Raw genomic sequence first — 21,342 nt, forward strand, 5'->3', positions numbered from 1 at the left:
ACCATGCAGGTCTTTTGCTGCCGTCATCTACTATGTTACATCTAGTCTTGCCTAATTTCTCTCTCTCTCCCCTCCCATCCACTGTGGCCCTGCAGCACAGTCTCGCTCCCTCCCTCCCTTGCACCTCCGCCGGGCCCGCACTAATAAACTACCATGGGAGATACGCGGGAACTGGCTCTCCGAAGTGCCGCTAGTGCTTCCTGCACCAGCCCCGGAAGTTTAAATCAGAGGAGGCGGGCCTGACGCAGGAAGCTGGGTCCTGTGTGTCTCCCATGGTAGTTCATTAGTGTGAACCTAGTAGAGGTGCAACAGGAGGAGGGAGCAAGACTGTGCTGCAGGGCCATGGCGGATGGGAGGGGAGAGGGAGTGGGACCCGCACAACATGAAGGTGCAGTTCAGACCGGGGAGGTAGCTGGAGCCTGACAATGACAAAGTAATAGCCAATCAAATGCTGTTCTGGGCAGGTGTAGAGGTGTTGTATGATTTCAGAATAACTCTTTATTCATCCTTCTCAACTTCGCTTTTCGTTTTAAGATGCTAAACAGTATAAGTGAGGTTGGAGCAGACTTGTATCCTGGTGTGATCTCTGGGCATTAATTGGTTTGAGGACTTTTTGTTCTGTGATCTGATTATTACCCTTATTCTGTTTTGTAAGTTTTGCTCCCCTGCAATTTATGCTTTGAATCCCCTCATTATTGCGGCCCATTGAGGTTCGCAGATTGGACATTTTCCTTTTTTCTGTTCTCTGCTAATTATTTTCCTTATTTGTCACTATATATTGATGTTTATTATTATTATTATTTGTTACATTTGTATCCCACATTTTCCCACCTATTTGCAGGCTCAATGTGGCTGGCGTTCGCCAGTTCCGGTATGAACAAATACAAGGTGTTATTGTGGTAGAATAAGGTTCATGTGTGGTAGATCTATCGGGAAACTTAGAGAGGAAGAGGGGAAAATCCTGTTGGTGGCAAAGGATGGCTCATGGTGCCAGATGCTTATCCTGGACCTTACTGAACCGGAACACAATAAGGACAGGAACAAACTACCAGGTTATAAAAGGCTGTAGATTCTGAGGACACATCTCTCCTGTTTGTAGGATCTGCACTGGTTACCAGCTGCATCATGCCAATACTTCAAAGTGGGTAGCTCTTGCATTCAAATTACTGTAAAATTTAGGTTCTGTCTTAAGAGCTAAACAGACTAATCAGATGTGTACCAAGAGACTCGTTATATTCACACTATAAAGGACAGCTAAGTGAGTCAGCGGCAAATTTTATTTGACCAGCTCATTCTTTGAAGGCGTGCTTCACCTTTGCAGTACCAAGATTATTAAAAGAGACATTAGGTTAATACCAGATATTAAGATGTTTGGAAATGCTTTAAAAACTCACCAGCCAATATTCAAAGCGATTTAAGCAGGTACGAGAGGCTCCTACCTGCCTAAATTGCCTAGGGCTGTCTAAATGCCGATATTCAGTGGCACTTTACTGGGCAGTGCCACTGAAAATCAGGTCTGGAACTCTTTGCCGGAGGATGTGGTAATAGCGGTTAGCATATCTGGGTTTATAAAAGGTTTGGACAAGTTCCTGGAGGAAACGTCCATAGTCAGCTATTGAGACAAACATGGGAAGCAACTGCTTGCCCTGGGATTTGTAATATGGAATGTTGCTACTCTGAGATTCTGCATGGAATCTTGTCACTCTTTAGGATTCTAGAATCTTGCTATTCTTTGGGGTTCTACATGGAATGTTGCTACTCTTTGAGATTCTGCAGGGAATCTTGTTACTCTTTAGGATTCCGGAATCTTGCTATTCTTTGGGGTTCTACATGGAATGTTGCTACTCTTTGAGATTCTGCATGGAATCTTGTCACTCTTTAGGATTCCAGAATCTTGCTAGTCTTTGGGGTTCTACATGGAATGTTGCTACTCTTTGAGATTCTGCAGGGAATCTTGTTACTCTTTAGGATTCCGGAATCTTGCTATTCTTTGGGGTTCTACATGGAACGTTGCCATGATTTGGGTTTCTGCCAGGTACTTGTGACCTGGCTTTGGCCACTGTTTGGTCTGACCCAGTATGGCTACTCTTATGTTCTAAATAAATTGCTGGATTTTGTTCAGACCAATTGCCTGTGGTTGGATTGTGTTGTTTTCCTTATATAATATCTACCAGTCTTTCAGTTTTTTGTGAAAAGTGTTTGTTGTCAGTCTATTTATACTATAGATGTGTTTTTGAGTCTTTCAAAATATCAATCTGAAAAAGGGCCAAAGCCCCAAACAGCACAAATATCCCTGTTTATAAAACCCTACTTTTATTAGCCATTCAACCCCTGGAGGCCAAAATCACTGGGGATAAATGAACCCCAAAATTCTAGAGGCCCTGTTTACTAAGCCATGCTAGAGGTGCACTAGCGTTTTTAGAATGCACTAAACGTTAGAGACTCCCATAGGAATATATTGGCGTCGCTAGTGTTTAGAGTACGCTAATTTTAAGCACACGCTAACAACGTTAGAGCACCTTAGTAAACAGAACCCTAGGTGTAACACTGTCAAGATGATTATTACTACTTATTTTGTGTGCTTTTGGAATCCCATACAGGACACAAAGGGTACGGTTTGATGTTCAGGCAACACTTACCAAGCACTGGGGCCCTTTTACTAAGCCGCGTAGGCACCTACCTGCACCCAGCACAAGTCAGTTTTGAGTTACCGCCAGGCTACTGTGAGGACCGGGCGGTAATTTCATTTTTTTTACGCGCGTTCGCTATGAACGCTGGAAAATAATTTTGTATTTTCCTGCACGCGGCAGAAACCGGGATGTAATTGTCATTCTACGTGCGTAGACGATTACCACATGGTTACCGCATGAGACCTTACTGCTAAGTCAACGGCTGGCGGTAAGGTCTCAGACTCAAAATGGATGCGCGCCAATTTTAATTTTGCCGCAAGTCCATTTTCGGCAAAAATTTTAAAAGGGCCTTTTTTACAGGTGCGCTGAAAAAATGGATCTGCGCGTGCCCAAGACACATGCCTACAGTAGCGCAGTCAATTTTTCAGCGCACCTTAGTAAAAGGATCCAACTGTTGGCTATTAAGATTATTATAAAGCTCGTGGTTAGAGGTGAGAACTTGGGAAGGGAGGGGTACTGGGCATGAACTAAATAGGAGATCTCACATGCTCCTCTACCCAATAGGGTGGAGTACAAAGAAGGAAGAGAAAATATTATCCTGAATAAAGAGTGGCATAGTGATATCTCTATGGTCTATGCTAGGCGGTTGAAATATATTCTCATAGTGCAGGCAGACATAATCGAAGACTGGATGGACTAGTCAGATTCTTTTCTGCCATCATCCATTATGTTAATATGTAAGTCTGAGGAACTGAGGAATTGAGTTCGATTCCCACTTCAGGCACAGGCAGCGCCTTGTGACTCTGGGCAAGTCACTTAACCCTCCATTGCCCCATGTAAGCCGCATTGAGCCTGCCATGAGTGGGAAAGCGCAGGGTACAAATGTAACCAAAATAAAATAGATACTATTGGAGATTCTACATGGAATGTTGCTACTATTGGAGATTCTGTTGCTACTATTGGAGATTCTATATGGAATGTTGCTAGTGGAGTAGTAGCCTAGTGGTTAGTGCAGTGGACTCTGATTCTGGGGAACTGGGATCAATTCCCACTTCAGGCACAGGCAGCTCCTTGTGACTCTGGGCAAGTCACTTAACCCTCCATTGCCCCATGTAAGCCGCATTGAGCCTGCCATGAGTGGGAAAGTGTGGGGTACAAATGTAACAAAAATAAAATAGATACTATTGGAGATTCTACATGGAATGTTGCTACTATTGGAGATTCTACATGGAATGTTGCTATTTCACTAGCAATATTCCATTTAGAAGGCTGCGCAGGCTTCTGTTTCTGTGAGTCTGATGTCCTGCACATACGTGCAGGACGTCAGACTCACAGAAGCAGAAGCCTGTGCGGCCACATTGGTGATCTGCAAGGGCCGACTTCTACATGGAATGTTGCTAGTGGGACTCTGGGCAAGTCACTTAACCCTCCATTGCCCCATGTAAGCCGCATTGAGCCTGCCATGAGTGGGAAAGCGCGGGGTACAAATGTAACAAAAAAAAAAGTCCAATCAACTCTGGTCCTATAGTCCTGCCAGGATGCTATCAGTTTATAAAAGACACCCTTGGCTGGGTCTATGCTTTGCTGGAGACTCAGGTTCATCACACAGGAATGCCAGCTTCTGTTTACTATCAGCTTGAGTGATAATGAAAAAAAGAGCAGGTGCCTAAAATCACACAAGACAGGGACAATCTGGCCAAAGTTCTTCCGTAACTGCTCCCAAATAATGGCCCATGTGTTTGGATGAGTGACAGCTCCCTTTGCACTACATCAGATTTCGAGTGTGACATTTATTTTGCTCCCGACAGATGAAGCCATCAGCTTCCTTATGACTTCCAGCTGTGATGGACAGTTCTGTGCATGCGAATCAACTTGGCTGGAACACGTAAGTAATTAAATCCAAGTGCCCTGGCTGGCAGCAGACAACCCGAGAGACTGAGCCAGACCCGGGGCAGGGCCACTGCCACCGCCAGGCCCGATGGGGCAGGAAAGCACCTTGTATTAAGCTGACCATGTTACCCTGTTTCCCTGAAAGTAAGACATCCCCCGAAAATAAGACCTAGTAGGGGTTTTCCTGAATTGGTAGATATAAGGCCTCCCCCGAAAGTAAGACCTAGCAAATTTTTGTTTGAAAGCAGGGCTGCCGAGAGCCGGACAAGGCCGCCCCCGGGCCACCCCCCCCCCACACCCGAGGTCGCCGGCCCCCCCCCCCCCCCCACCCGAGGTCGCTCCTGGAACTGACCTTAAACGCCTCCTTTCACCTTTGCAGCAAGCAGCAGCAGGGCAGACCTCTCCTTCCTTCCGTGCCCCGCCCTCGTGGACGTTATGCCAGGTGAGGGCGGGACACGGAAGGAAGGAGTGGCCTGCCCTGCTGCTGCTTGCTGCGAAGGTGAAAGGAGACATTTAAGGTTAGTTCCGGGAGCGACGGAGGGCGGGCGGGCCAACCCCGATCCAACCCCGATCCAACCCCGATGTTTCCCCGAAAAATAAGACAGCCCCTGAAAATAAGACCTAGCGCATTTTGGGGGGCAAAAATTAATATAAGACAGTGTCTTATTTTCGGAGAAACACGGTACAACTCCCTGATGATAATGAGGCTCTGGAGTTACTCAGTTGTTTTTTTTGTACTATCTGGCTGTACGATTAGTAAGGTTAAGGACATGGTTTCGGTTGAACAAGGAGCGGGGATGGAAAGATCTAGAAGAAGCATGAGGCCATGGTTTAGCAGCCCTTTTCCAGCATAGTTTCAAGACTCACACAGTGAAAGGGATTAATTGTTCTAGTTCCATTATTCCACATACACTCAGAGTTTGGAGATGAGCGATGAAGCATATCGAGGCACAGGAGAGAAGTTTTCACCTGTGACCTTCTTAATGAGACAGTCACATTTCTGGAAGATCTCCCACATTGGATGAGCAGGAAATTCTGCTTATTGGGGCAGATGTGGAAGGGGTCCCAGATTAAACCTTTTGAATAGATTTAAACCACTTATACCCTTCCAGTTTATACACACACTAGTTACCTACAACTGAAACAGATAATCCAGACAGTAGGGGGCTTATAATGGTTGTCCTAGATCTAGAAATGAAATTGAGGGAATTCTAACAACTCAGACTGCTTAGTAAACTGATTACCAAACTATACTTCGCACTCACATTTGGGGGGGGGGGGGGGGAAGGAGGAATATTTATTTATTTTTGTTACATTTGTACCCCACACTTTCCCACTCATGGCAGGCTCAATGCGGCTTACATGGGGCAATGAAGGGTTAAGTGACTTGCCCAGAGTCACAAGGAGCTGCCTGTGCCTGAAGTGGGAATCCAACTCAGTTCCTCAGGACCAAAGTCCACCACCCTAACCACTAGGCCACTCCTCCACTCATGACATGAAGTCCAGATTAATAGAAGGTTGGAATGAAGATTTAGGGCTGGAGTTGGATGAGAAAGACTATTTGGTGCCATTAGCCAAAATTTCCATTTGTAATAAAAGGAGACCATTAATGCACCATACAAAGTACTATACAGAGCGTACAGAAATTCTTTTTCTAAGATCAGTACAGTAAACCCTAGTTGGAGGGGGTACAGCAGCAGGGAGACTATCTTCATATGTGATGGCGTTATCCCCAGGCTCAACCATTCTTGGAAGACGTGCAAAGGTTGGTTAAAGTTACGTTTGAGTTGTTGCTGGATTTTACTTCATGACTTTGTTGGGGAGGAGAGAAGATTAGAGTGTTTCTAATGACTGCATACTGTCTCCATGCTGCAGGTTAACCATTGCTTACTTCTGGAAGGCAACACCCGAGCCGAACTTTTGGAAGGCTAAACTTAAGGAAATTATGATTCAAGAATCATTTACGAGTAAGTTAAGAGGAATTGCAGTGTGACAAGATCTAGACTTGTTATTGGACTTGGAGACGAATGTTGGATTACGTCTTCATTGATTTTGGAGGGCTGTTGACCTTGCACTCTTTTTCTCCTTTCAGATTTTGAAAGGGGGGCCCTTCCTCTATATATTGCAGATTGTTTGTTTGTTTTTAAAGTATTGAATAAGTGTTAGCACTTTATATTCATACACTCTGTTCCTTTTGAATTGTAATGATTTAGCTCATCGTTATCTGCCACGATTAAATATAGGTCCCATTTATAATTACGTGTGATGGTGTGTAGAATAAGCACGTTCATGGGAGGAGTTTGAGCAGAGTCACAATTTATGTACATATTTTACAAAAGACTTCATATGCTAATATTTACACTAGTTTTAGGTGCTCTTTCTGCAGGATTTGTGCTAGTATTTTACAAAGATACCTAGGCACCTATGTGTCTTCATCAAACAGGCTAAAAATAAGTGTCTTCCTGCCCTATAAACCCAGATGGAGAACGTAGAAGTGGAAGAAGACTTAGAGGGGCATTTTCGAAAGAAACTTCTAAGTTTAGATTTGAATGTCTTTGTAAAACGTCCAAATCCAGAGGCGGAGAAAACCGTATTTTCGAAAAAAGATGGATGTCCATCTTTCGTTTCGAAAATGCCGTCAAAGACGTCCAAATCCAAGGACATCCTCAAATTTGGATGTCCCTAGATTTGGATGTCCTTGGATTTGGACAGCTTTGACTTTTGGCCATTTTCAAACACAAAGACGTCCAAATGCAAGACATCCAGAACACAGGAGGAGTGATTTAATGGTTAGTGCAGTGGGCTTTGATCCTGGCAATATGGGTTCAATTCCCACTGCTGCTCCATGCACAAGGGTCATTTTTGGATATGACATCTAAGTCTGAATTTGGACGTTTTTTGTAAAATGCCCAAAATCACAACAGGAAAGGTCATTTTCTACAAAAAAAAAGTCCATCTTTTCCTTTTGAAAGTGCTGTTTGGAAAAAAGTGTTGTGATTTGGGGGAGGAAGGGGAGATGATCCCCGAGTCCCTCCAGTGGTCATCTGGTCATTTGGGGCATTTCTTGTGTGGAGCATAGTAGTAGTCTAGTGGTTAGTGCAGCAGACCTTGATCCTGGGGAAACAGGTTCAATTCCCACTAAAGCTATTCATTATAAAAAGAGGTCTAGCTCAAAACAGTCTAAGTTTTAGCCTTGGACGTCTTTGTTTTGTTCCATTATTGCTGAAAGACGTCTATGTCTTAGGAACACCCAAGTCCCACCTTGAGCACACCCCCTTGAGATTTGGACATCCTTCTGACAGACTGCAGTTGGAGACGTCCAAAATTGGGTTTTGATTATACTGATTTGGACGTCCCTGGGAGATGGATGTCCATGTTTCGATTTATGTCGAAAGATGGACGTCCATCTCTTTCGAAAATGAGCCTGTTAGTCTTCTTCCACTTCTACGTTCTCCTGTTGCTTTTTTTTTTCCTGTGGAAGTCCTTGGTTTTCCTGTTTCTATAAATCCAGGTACCATGTTATAAAATTACCCCCAAGTAAACTCCCAACTGATACCACACTTTTTGATTTTTTTTAAATAAAATGGCTGTTGCTTCTGTGCATGTCACGAAATAGACATATTTTTTTCTGTGGGCCTATATATATTTTATAAAAGACCTACACATTCAGCAAACCTTTTGTAAAATACATTACAAATTTTGAATTGCATGTCCTGTTCCTGACCTAGGCACCCTATACATATTTAGGATGTGTCATTAATTGTGTCACTTTGAACCAGCTGGCTTTGTAAATGCCATACTTTAATTCTACCTTTCTTAAGGCTCCTTTTACAAAGCTGCAGTGGCGTTCCTAGGGGGGCTGACACCCGGGGTGGATCGTCGATGCGCCCCGCCTCCCGGGTGCAGCGCCCCCCCCCCCCGGTGCAACGTGACCTCCCTCCGGCGAAAGGACACCCCCCCACCCTGGTGAAAGACCCCCCCGGGTGCACGCCGCTGAGGGGGTGCCGTGCGCCGGTCAGCTTCCTTCGTTTCCATGCTCCCTCTGCCCCGGAACAGGTTACTTCCTGTTCCGGGGCAGAGGGACCATGGAAACGAAGGAAGCTGACCGGCGCACGGCACGCCCCCAGCGGCGTGCACCCAGGGCGGACCGCCCCCACCGCCCCCCCTTGATACGCCACTGCAAAGCTGCACCAGTGATTCTCATGCGGCAACTATGACGAAGCCTATAGGAACTGAATAGGCTTCGTCGCATTTGTCGTGATAGAATCACTAGTGTGGCTTTGTAAAAGAGCCCTTAATTTGAAAATCAAACTTCAAAAGCTTTAGCAAAAAGCCAGATACTTAAAAGCTATGTTTTCCTCATTCAGATGGCAGCTAATGTTCTCAGTGACTTATCTGGTAGTAGAAATACTCTGTCATTATCAAACGACACCAATAAGACAATGAAATCCATTGCTTCATTTTGGTTATTTCCAATCAAAAATGCCAAGAAAACCCAATAAGATTTTGCTTCATTTCTGTGCTAGTGCAAAGGAAAATGGCAAAACAAAACAAAACTACTTTAGGAAATGAAATGAGAAACCAAATATTTTTCCATGAACACCCCTGTGGTGGAGGAACATTGGAATCCCACAAAGGATACGAAGAGACAGGAACAGTGGGAAGTGGACCCTGGCTCTTCGAGGATAAAACAAGAAGACTTCAAATACTTAATGAGATAAGAGTTATTTTTTTCCTTTTTATTTATTACTAGTAAAAAAAGGCCCATTTCTGGAGCCAATGAAACGGGCGCTAGCAAGGCATTCCTGTGGCTCCCCCCCCCACCTGTCGTCGATGTGGGTGAATTGCTCCGCCTCCGCCCTCAACATCATAACGTTTGACGCGAGGGCGGGGCCCAGAGACTGTGATTTTCGAGGCTTCAGAGCTTCGAACATACGAACCTTGGCTTCAGTGACGTCAGCAGCCAATAGAACGTTGAGGGTGAGTTTTATATATATATATATAGATAGATAAGAGTTTTTATTTATTACAAGAGATATTTTATTGTTGAGCACAGCAACATTTTATCTTTTTTATTGGGTTTGATTTTTTTTAGATTATATGTACTTATGCTTATTTATTTTTTTATTGTATTGTAAATCATATTTTTATATGTTAATCTAGACTCCTGAGGCAGACCTTTGGCCGAAATACAGTGCTGTGTCGAGACTTCAATCATCCATAAACATTGTTTCATTAAGCTGTCTTCTTGTTTTGTCCTCGGAGAACCAGGGTCCACTTCCCACTGTTCCTTTCTCTCCATAAACAACCCTTACATTCTAGGTCTGGCAGGACCTACTGCAGCTAAGTCCCTGGAGCCTTTGCCCTTTTATTGCCTTTTTAAAAGGATGATGTTAAGACTGTCTGCATTGGGACAAACATTTTTTTACCTCAAGCTTTGTACCAATTTTCAAATCCCAACTATGCACCTATTTTGCTATGAAAGCTGCCAACGGCCCCAAAGCGTGTGGTCAGAATTTTGCTGGGAAAGCATACGTGAAGGTATGAAAATCCTACCTGTGTTCCTTTCCTCCCCTGATCTAAACACACTCTCAGAAACACTGTCTCTCAGTAGTGCTACAAGTTCTCGTATCGCTCCACCACGTGCAGACTCGGACCTGAACTGGGAACGGGAAATTTTCACACAGCCGATTAATGGGGGTAAAACGCTTGGTACCCACATAAATCACTTTGAAAACTGCCCTTCCCAGGCCAACTCCCCCCTCCCCCCCAAAAAAAACTATTGTAATATATGAGTTTTTGAGTCCTCATGGGCTTCTTAAGGAACCACCCCATCCTGAAAATGTAATTATCATGGTTGAGCATCACAGCCTGCAAAAATCCACTTTATTTCAGGCCCACCATGACCTTTTGGCTTCTTTACAACAACAGTCCAGGTGACCTTAGTTCAACCCTTTATCTATTCCTGTCTACATAGCTCTTTCATATACTGAATAGTTCCTTAAGATAAGACACCTTGGTTTCTTCTCTCAGGTGTCTCATGAGGAAGAATCTTTTCTATGACCTGCAAACCTCAACAAAAGAAACTTTTTAAAAGAATCTGACCTAGTTGACTGAGCTCTAAGATTGAATTAACCCTGCCTGCTGGGATCCTCAGATTCCTGTAGCTCCAGCTGCAGGGATAAGTAGCCTCTTTCTCGAGAGAGAGAAAGCCTGCTGCAGTGCCCGGCACGTCAAACTCACCCACCTATACAGACAATATCCATGAAGCCGTACATCCCATAGCAGATCTGGAAGAGCAAATCCTGACGCTGCCACTTCGCAGAAGGGCTGAAAGTCGACCAGATGAGCCACGAAATACTGGCGATGAGGAAGAGGGAACCCAAGATGGCCGCCGCAATCTGCACTTTCTCTATGACTGTGAGCGAGATGGTCTGCCACTGCAGGAGGATGTGCGCAGGAATAAGGAAAGAGAAAGAAAAGAAACAAACAAACAAAATTCATCGCTTGACTACACACACTGACAACGTGCTCTCAATATATATGTGCACAGAAAGAGAGTGGGAAATGGACCAATGACTCCAGGAGAACGGGAGATAAGATTTCAAAGAACCACTTTATTCAATGACTCGACACAGAAAACTGTGTTTCGGCCAAAAGGCCTGCCTCAGGAGTTGACAGTACCGTTTGCATTAGAGTTGTGCGCAGTCTGCTCTGCAGGGTATAGGCTCTGTCAACTCCTGAGGCAGGCCTTTTGGCCGAAACACAGTTTTCTGTGTCGAGTCATTGAATAAAGTGGTTCTTTGAAATCTTATCTCCCGTTCTCCTGGAGTCATTGGTCCATTTCCCACTCTCTTTCTGTGCTGTTATTTTTTACGTGGGAGTTAGTGTTCATCCACTTAAGTGGATTACTCTCTCCTCAATATATATGTAGCATTGGGGTACGACATCTGTATCTTGCTTTGGGGCTCTGTATAATGTTTTCCTTTTTTTTTTTTTTTCAACCTGGCAGTTTCCTTCTGCTCTTTGTACTTCCAGGCTCAGTCAGAGCCAAGGCTGCCTTCATCGGCAATTGCCTAGAAACTTTTCCCCCTATTTCATACTCTCCAAAATTTACAGTAGGCCAGACATTGCCGTATCATCCTTGGTGGAGAGGGGAGAAGAGCATGAACCAGTGCACCTTCTGAAACCTTGCAATCAAGAGCCTTAAATACAGCTACTGGGTGTGTAACGACTATAACCCTCTGCTCTCAGGGGCTGTGAATGGTGCTTCTGTAGCATCCCCCAGACCCAAAACATGGAATCAAACCCAGGCCTCTTTGTACAACAGTGCTCAGTAGCTGTTTTTTTTTAATGAGTAAGCAGAATGTTTAGAAGTATGTATACATAACAATTCAAAATTTGTGTTCCATAAGATACACTACAGTCACCCTTCATTCAAAATAATACAACAATGATTATGTAGCACAGAACAGAGTCTCTGGTTTATATCCCTTTTCTTTCACCTTTCTCATCCACTCTCTGGGATCAAGTCCTTCTCCTCCTCCCCCAGCTGATTCCCCCTCACCTCATCCTCTCTCTACTGATGGCCCCTCATCTCTCTCCCTCCCTGGCTGATATTCCAGGAGTGGAGGAGTAGCCTAGTGGTTCAGGCACCAGTCCTGACATCCAGAGCTGCCTGGTTTAGATCACACTACTGCCCCCTTGTGATCTTGGGCAAGTCACTTAAGGGCCCTTTTACTAAGCTGCGTAGGCGCCTATTTTGAGTTACCGTGTGGCCCTTGCGGTAATTTCATTTCTGATGTGTGTCTGCTACGCTCGCCGGAAAATATTGTTATTTTCTGGCGCGCAGGCAGTAATCAGGCGATAATCGGCATTTTACACGCGTAGACCATTACAGCCCAGTTACCGCATGAGACCTTACCGCTAGGCCAATGGCTGGTGGTACAGTCTCAGACCCAAAATGGATGCGTGGCAATTTTTATTTTGCCGCACGTCCATTTTTGGCAAAAGTTTTAAAAAGGCATTTTTTTACAGGTGCGCTGAAAAATGATTCTGCGTGCGCCCAAAACACACGTCTACACTACCGCAGGCCATTTTTCAGCACGTCTTTGTAAAAGGGCCCCTTAACCCTCCAGGGGCAAGGAAATACCCAGTGTACCTGAATGTAACTTACATTGAACTACTACTGAAAAAGGTGTGAGCAAAATCTAAATAAATAAATATATGGAATGTTGCTACTATTGAAGATTCTACATGGAATGTTGCCACTTTTTGAGATTCTGGAATGTTGCTAGTGGGGGAGTGGCCTAATGGTTAGCGCACCGGTCTTGCAATCCTAGAGGTGACTGGTTCAAGTCCCACTGCTGCTCCTTGTGATCTTGGGAAAGTCACTTAACCCTCCATTGCCTCAGGTGCAAACTTAGATTGTGAGCCTTCCTGGGAGAGAGAAATGTCCAGAGTACCTGAATGTAACTCACCTTGAGCTACTACTGAAAAAGGTGTGAGGAAAATCCAAATAAATAAATTATTTGAGATTCTGTTGCTACAATCTGAGATTCTATATGGAATGTTGATATTATCTGAGATTCTACATGGAATGTTGGTACTATTTGAAATTCTGTTGCTACTATTAGAGATTCTACATGGAATGTTGCTATAGTGGAGGAGTGGCCTAGTGGTTAGAGCACCAGTCTTGCAATCCAGAGGTGATCGGTTCAAATCCCACTACTGCTCCTCGTGATCTTGGGCAAGTCACTTAACCCTCCATTGCCTCAGGTACAAACTTAGATTGTGAGCCCTCCTGGGACTGAGAAATATCCAGCATACCTGAATGTAACTCACCTTGAGCTACTACTGAAAAAGGTGTGAGCAAAATCCAAATGAAGAAGTACAACATACACCAACTTGTGAGAGGCTGTTGTTCAGGTCAGTAGCAGAAGCAGGAAGAGTCTTCTACAAGGATCCCACCACTTCAAAACCTTACAGCAGTGATTCTCAAACCTGTCCTGGGGAACCTCAGGCAGTCAGGTTTTCAGGATATCCACTATGAATATTCATAGGATCAATTTGCATGCACTGCCTCCTTGGCATGCAAATCTATTTCATGCATATTCAGGCTACATCCTTTTAATTGACCTCAGGAGCTACAGTCATACTATGCATCGATGGCACCGTGAGGTTTGCCAAGGTTCAATGTATGCATCAAACCCTGGATGGCAAAGGAGGAAGAAGTGAATGAGGACAGTATTGATCTTCTCCGTCTACTGCTGGCTAGTTTGGCGAGTCAGGGCTAGGGGTTGGCAGGCAGGGCCGTGCCTAGGGTCTCTGGCACCCCCCTGCAGACCATCAGTTGGCGGCGCCCCCCCCCCCCCCCCGGATTTTTAAATACATCTGCGCACTGTCGCGTTGTATTTTTAAAAAAAACAACCTTACTCCTCCGCTCCCCTCCATCCCCAATTCGGCGCTTTAAATTTACCTCCCTCTGACGTCTGCGCAGCGTCAGTGAAAGCGCTGCCTGTTTGACGTCTCTCCACCAGCCCAGCTTTCCCTTCGCTCATTCGTTCGTTCCCTCTGTGTGTCCCGCCCTCAAGGAAATGACGTCAGAAGAAGGCGGGACACAGAAGGAACCAACGAGTGAAGGAAAGGCTGGGCTGGTGGAGAGATGTCAGACAGGCAGCACTTTCACTGACACTGCGCAGACGTCGGAGGGCGGTAAATTTAAAGCACAGAATCAGGGATGGAGGGGAGAGGAGGAGTAAGGTTGTTTTTTAAAAAATACAACGCGACAGTGCGGCGGCGCCCTTGAAGGCAGGCGCCCCCCTGCAGCGCTTACCGTGTTGGCACGGCCCTGTCGGCAGGCCCCAGATGGAGGAACTCCAGCATGAGTGGTTATAAGGGAAAGAGGAGGAAAAGGGTCGTAGAGAGAGGAAGAGAGATACCGCCCCCATCCCATTCTGCTGTGGTTAGGAATTATCAAAATTTGTGTCCGTGAACAGATTTTGAATTTAGTAGCATCACTATCTGGTGTGTGTGTGTGAGCTTGCTATTTGGAAGTGAAATGACAATTGAAAACAGGTCCAAATATCATTCGGAAATGTAAATATAGTATTTGGATGGCTTTTGAATATTTTCAATCTTGGGGTACACAAGATACCTGGAATTCATTTATTTATTTATTAGGATTTATTTATCGCCTTTTTGAAGGAATTCACTCAAGGCGGTGTACAGTAAGAATAGATCAAACATGAGCAATAGGCAATTACAGCAGTAAAAATATTCAACTAACAATACAAAGTATGGCATGGTATACTACTGACAATGTCAACACAATATGTAATAGAACATTTTAATTGATAGTGAAGGGTAAAGCAAAGATGTAACATATAGATAGGTAGGAGAGTAAGAAGAGTTAGAAAATAAGGTGACCGATTTAAAGAAGTTCCTCATGAGGTCAGAGAGATGGTTAAATATTATCTCAGCTAGGGTAGGAGTGGATAAACATGTCCTGCTGCAGTATATGCAGCCCGAGTCACTCCTCGTGTGTGTGAGTCAGACTAGCAAGCTAGTTATTTCTTCCATTAAAAGCCTGGTTGAAGAACCAAGCTTTAGCTGCTTCCTGAAGTAGAGATAGTCTTGTGTTAAGCGGAGCCTTTCAGGCAATGTATTCCAGATTGTGGGGGCTACTCCGGAGAATGCTCGCTTGTGGGTGTCACATCGTGTAATGTCTTTTGGAGAGGGTGTAGTTAGTGAAAGTCCTTGGGAGGACCTTAGTGTCCTTGGCGGTATGGTGGTCGTAAATGGTTGAGAATCACTGCCTTATGGTTTCCCCCAATTTTTAACCCCCTTCCCCTCTCTTGTCTAGTACAGCTGTTATAACGATAATCATCAGTCAGAGGTCAAGGCCACAGCTTCCTCACAAGTGTCATATGTGAATAACCCTGAGCTTGGGCCTGGCTCAGAGCAACTCTTGGGCTCCTTCAGTGTATATTTTTGTTACAAAAGAGAGAACTTTCCAGGCATGGGAGGGTTCATAGGGAACGTTGTGGATTTGAGGGAGAAAACAGTCATCTCAAGGGCAGGGCAAGAATATAAAACAGGGAGCCCAAGGCATTATGGGTGTCATGACTGGAAGAAGATTTGTGGACTAAGGGGTCCTTTTACTAAACCGCATAGGCGCCTATGAGCGCCGAACGTGCACCAAATTGGATAATAAATTTCTTTGAAATATACAAAGTGAACCCTGGTTTCACTGAGTACATCAAACTCTAATTCATTATGAAAATCAGACAGACTACAAGCTATTTGAATTATGAAGATGGTCAATCCTCATGGTCTCGTACCATTTGGAAATTATAGTGTGGCTCATAAAGATCTTGAAAAATTGGGTACAAGAACAAGAATACTCTTCCACACAAAGTCGTTAACTCGCGAAAGGATTGTGAAAAATTATAAGAGGACCTTACGAGACTGGGAGACTGGGCAGCTAAATGGCAGATGACGTTTAATGTGAGCCAGTGCAAGGTGATGCATGTGGGAAAAAAGAACCTGAATTATAGCTACGTCATGCAAGGTACCACGTTAGGAGTTACGGACCAAGAAAGGGATCTGGGTGTCGTCGTCGATATTACACTGAAACCTTCTACTCAGTGTGCTGCTGCGGCTAGGAAAGCGAATAGAATGTTGGGTATTATTAGGAAAGGTATGGAAAACAGGTGTGAGGATGTTATAATGCTGTTGTATCGCTCCATGGTGTGACCGCACCTTGAGTATTGTGTTCAATTCTGGTCGCCGCATCTCAAGAAAGATATAGTAGAATTGGAAAAGGTGCAGCGAAGGGCGACTAAAATGATAGCGGGGATGGGACGACTTCCCTATGAAGAAAGACTAAGGAGGCTAGGGCTTTTCAGCTTGGAGAAGAGACGGCTGAGGGAAGACATGATAGAGGTATATAAAATAATGAGTGGAATGGCACAGGTGGATGTGAAGCGCTTTCCAAAATACTAGGACTAGGGGGCATGCGATGAAACTACAGTGTAGTAAATTTAAAACAAATTGGAGAAAATCTTTCTTCACCCAATGCATAATTAAACTCTGGAATTCGTTGCCGGAGAACGTGGTGAAGGTGGTTAGCTTAGCAGAGTTTAAAATGGGGTTAGACGGTTTCCTAAAGGACAAGTCCATAAACCACTACTAAATGGACTTGGGAAAAATCCACAATTCCAGGAATAACATGTATAGAATGTTTGTACGTTTGGGAAGCTTGCCAGGTGCCCTTGACCTGGATTGGCCGCTGTCGTGGACAGGATGCTGGGCTCGATGGACCCTTGGTCTTTTCCCAGTGTGCCATTACTTATGCACTTATGTACACTCACCAGGCTATATATAAGAATCAAAGTATGTTGAGACTGTTCATTGCAAAGCTGATGGCTCTTATAGAAATAAATCTCTCACACACACACACACATTAAATATATAGCTACCATCAGAGGACTTGAGCAACATCAATTGGCCTAGTGGTTAGGGTGGTGGACTTTGGTCCTGGGGAACTGAGGAACTGAGTTCGATTTCCTGGCACAGGCAGCTCCTTGTGACTCTGGGCAAGTCACTTAACCCTCCATTGCCCCATGTAAGCCGCATTGAGCCTGCCATGAGTGGGAAAGCGCAGGGTACAAATGTAACAAAAATAAAATAGATACTATTGGAGATTCTACATGGAATGTTGCTACTATTGGAGATTCTATTGCTACTATTGGAGATTCTATTGCTACTATTGGAGATTCTACATGGAATGTTCCTTGTTGAACGAGCATCTGTTGAAGTTTATGTGCGTGCATCTGATGTCAGACGCACGCACAGAGACTTCAACAGATGCTCATTCATCAAGCCACGCCCCGCAGCCCAGGACAGAACTTCGGATCCGTCAGGAGAGGTACGCGACGGCTTCAGGGGAGGTATTTCAGAGGAAAGGGTGGTGTCCAGAGTGCCGCGGTAGGGGGGTGCAGGTGTCATTAATACGGAGGGGGGGTGTTTAAATCTGAAGGAGGGGGGAGTCTGCAACTGGGTGGGAGGGGCGTGATGGGCCTTGAACTGGGAGGGAGTGACATGTATGTGTGGGGGCGGGTGTGTGGATGTGCTTTGGGTGGTGGGAGGGGGGGGTGTTTGATGTTGGGGGGTGGGTGGGTGATGTGATTCGTTGAGTGTCATTGCTCCGCCCTCGACATCATCACATTTGACGCGTGGGCATCTGGCTATTGTGGGGTGGGTCCCTCCGTGATCACCCCACCCCTGAAGGATAGCTTGGCATTTGAGTACCGGCACCTTTTTCGTTAGAAAAAAGCCAGACGCATATACAGCATAAAACAGAAACAGTCTTAATGTTATTACTTATCTAGGGAACAGCCACTACAGCAATCTCTCAAGGGGATAGCGTAGCGGAATAGTTTAGTCTTCTACTCTACTTGGTATGACCTTTCTACAGGGACACACTTTTCTAATAGGGATCCCGGTGGGGCTCTGTATAGATGCTCAAGAGGCAGATGGAAGAGAAAACACACTTCCAGGATATCTTCTAAGCCAATATGAAACATGAGTGGAGGAGTAGCCTAGTGGTTAGAGAACCAGCCTGGATATCCAGAGGTGGCCAGTTCAAATCCTGCTGCTGCTCCTTGTGATCTCGGGCAAATCACTTAACCCTCCATTGCCTCAGGTATAAACTTAGAATGCGAGCCCTCTAGGGACAGGGAAATTACCCAGTGTACCTGAATGTAGCTCACCTTGAGCTACTACTGGAGAAAGGTGTGAGCAAAATCCAAATAAGTAAATAAATAAAAATAGCATACACCTGGGAGACTATTGTCCAGGGCAGAAGCAGGAAGAGACTTCTACGAGGATCCCAGGACTTTAAAATCTTACAGCAGTGATTCCCAAGCTTGTTCTGGATAACCCCAGCCAGCCAGGTTTTCAGGATACCCACAATGAATATTCATGAGAGATCAATTTACACACACTGCCTCTGTGGTATGCAAATCTATTTCATGCATATTCATTGTGGACATCCTGAAAACCTGACTGGCTGGACAGGTTTGGAAACCCCTGCCTTACAATATGATAGAAAGGTGAAAGAAGAAGAAAATACAGCAGAAACCGCATGCCCTGTGCCACCCATGCTGCTTGGAAAGTCAGCCTCATCATCCCTCTATGGCAGTGATGGGCAACCTTTTGAGCTTGGTGTGTCAAAATTTGCCAAAAAACCGAGCATAACTCGGGTGGTGTGTCACTTCGAGAAAAAAATGGGAAGTGGACCAATGACTCCAGGAGAACGGGAGATAAGATTTCAAAGTACCACTTTATTCAATGACTCGACACAGAAACTGTGTTTCGGCCACAGGCCTGCCTCAGGAGTACAAATTACTTATTTATTCAACTCACACTTTAACCTCCCAGACTCTCAGACATCTCTGAAGAGAGCAGCAGCTGCCTGGGTTACTCGCACTCAGCACTCAGGTTCGACATTTAATCACAATTGCCTGAGCCTCAGGCAGTTTTTTCACCTGGCTGAGCTACAACTGCAGTGAGCTGTGATTGGTTGTAGGCAGCCTGTCTGGCACCTAAAAGGGCACTCCTAATTGGATGATTCTGACGAAGAGGACTGCTGGTTACCAAGGCTGCGAGGTGGGGCGGAGCAGGGGGGGTTCCGACTCGGAGGGGGGTTCTGAAGCTGTGATAAGACCACCAATGCCCCTGTCGCCCCTGCCTAAGACCGGCCCTGGCAGTAGGAGCAGGTAGGCTGGGTTCTATTTGCTGCCGGCTTTCAACCCGCGTGTCATCCAAAATGGTTACGCGTGTCAGTGCTGACACGCGTGTCACAGGTTCGCCATCATGGCTCTATGGAGTGACAAGACAATTATCCTAGACTGTGAGAGGCAGGTCATAAAAAAAGGTTATGGTTTTGGAGAAGATAGTACTAGATCAGCTTCAGAGGTCTGTGGTGAACAGGGTCTCGTGAGTCGTTTATCAGTCTGGCCGCAAGAAATTTCATAGCACAGAGACTGTGCTATTGGATATTGTTGATGATTGTCGGACATTTTTAGACAAAGGTTCTGATGTTCTTTTGGTATTGTTGGATCGGAACGCTGCCTTTGATACCATTGACCACTCGGTTCTACAGAACAGATTATCCCAGATTGGGGTAACTGACATTGCTTTGAGCTGTTTGGATCATTTTTGGAGGATATAGATATCAAAGTGTTTTGGTGGGATCAAAACCAATACTTTTGCTATCTGGAGTCCCTAAGGATGCTCTTTGGTCACCCTTACTCTTTATTTATTTATTTTTTAAATCATTTATAATTTTTCATTTTACAAGGGTCACTTGCAAACAGTAATACAGAGATGATTGCACATTAATACAATATAAGAAGAAAATAATCCCAACTAGATATATGGATCATATACAATCTTTCTCTTTCTTAGACCACAAAGTGAAGAAAAATAAGGAGAGTGAAATAAGACAAGGAGATCAATTAAACAGAAAAAAGAAAACATGGTATTAACCTGATTATCCCCAGATATTACTCGTCTAATTCATTATTCCACATTGATCATCTGGTTGGGTTCTTCAAGACCAAATACGACGTATAGTCAATTCATTTCATTGAGAACATACTTATAGTCCAGGGTTTAGTTAGAAATAATACATCTGATTACATTCTCTCTCTTTTAAAAACCAGAAATTATTTAACGATACATATACTCAAGTCTCTAATTCAAATCCCACTGATTAAAGCAACCCCAGTTTTCACAGGCTTCACTCCTTTCAAAGTAATAATTAAGGAAATATTTCTGAGGAAAACTTTAGGAGTCATACCTGGAACTCTGGGACACCCTTACTCTTTAATCTTTATATGAGACCTGTCATTGCAATTGCAATAGGATATGAGATTGATATTACATAGTAGATGATGGCATATAAAGACCTATACGGTCCATCCAGTCTGCCCAACAAGATAAACTCATAGCATAAAGGTATGATGTGATACTACATCTATACACTTAATCTTGATTTGTCCTTGCCATTTTCAGAGCATAGACCGTAGAAATCTGCCCAGCACTGGCCCTGTTCTCCAACTTCTGAAGTTGTCATCAAACCCTACTCCGGCCCATCCTACCTTTGCAGATGATATACAATTTTATGTTCCTTTGGGCTCAGCTTATGATAGCCAGTTGGAGAAACTGCTAAATTGTTGGACAGCAATTAAGAAGCGGATGGTTTTGAACAGACTTCACCTAAATCCTTCTGTGGTAACATAAACGAGGTTGAATCCGAAGCCCACACAGCGGTTGCAGATGAAAGGAAATACAGCTTATTATAAGTATGAGGTAGGGGGTCCTGTTCCATTCACAGGTAGGGGGAAGAAAACAAACGCCAAAAGGTTCTTCAACGTAGCAAGGTTCTCCAGTAGCCTGCTCCTGCAGGGCCATGGAATATTACTGTTTCTCAGCATGGAAATGCACTTTACTTGTCTCTGGCCTGGTTCCCTAGAGTTACCAATATAGTCTCAAACAGATACTTGAGTCAAAATCCAAAGTTGCAGGGGTCCGAGTTGAACTTGACCTACCTGACTGTAGCAGTTGGTGGAGGTGGTGGACGTAAATGAAGTGGCTAGTGAGTGGGTTTCTGCATTGACCTCTCTATGTTTCATCATAAGATAGGGATCATCACCTAAATGCAGACCATTCACAACTAACGTTAGGTGATACACACAGCATTGTGGCACATGAGAACCATATGGATCTCCAGATCCACAGCTCTGTGCTTTTT

The 21,342-nt window shown here is 44.6% G+C and overlaps 1 protein-coding gene across 1 annotated transcript in view; it reads right to left on the reverse strand.

Moving 5' to 3' along the window:
- MARCHF4 (membrane associated ring-CH-type finger 4) overlaps window positions 1-21,342 on the reverse strand; it is a 163,722-nt gene that overhangs the window by 30,304 nt on the left and 112,076 nt on the right. The window contains exon 3 of the mRNA XM_030209815.1: window positions 10,768-10,960. Coding sequence (XP_030065675.1) covers window positions 10,768-10,960 — 193 coding nt within the window. The remainder of the gene's footprint in view (window positions 1-10,767; window positions 10,961-21,342) is intronic.

Source organism: Microcaecilia unicolor, chromosome 7 (assembly GCF_901765095.1).
Source record: "Microcaecilia unicolor chromosome 7, aMicUni1.1, whole genome shotgun sequence".
Lineage (NCBI taxonomy): Eukaryota > Metazoa > Chordata > Amphibia > Gymnophiona > Siphonopidae > Microcaecilia > Microcaecilia unicolor.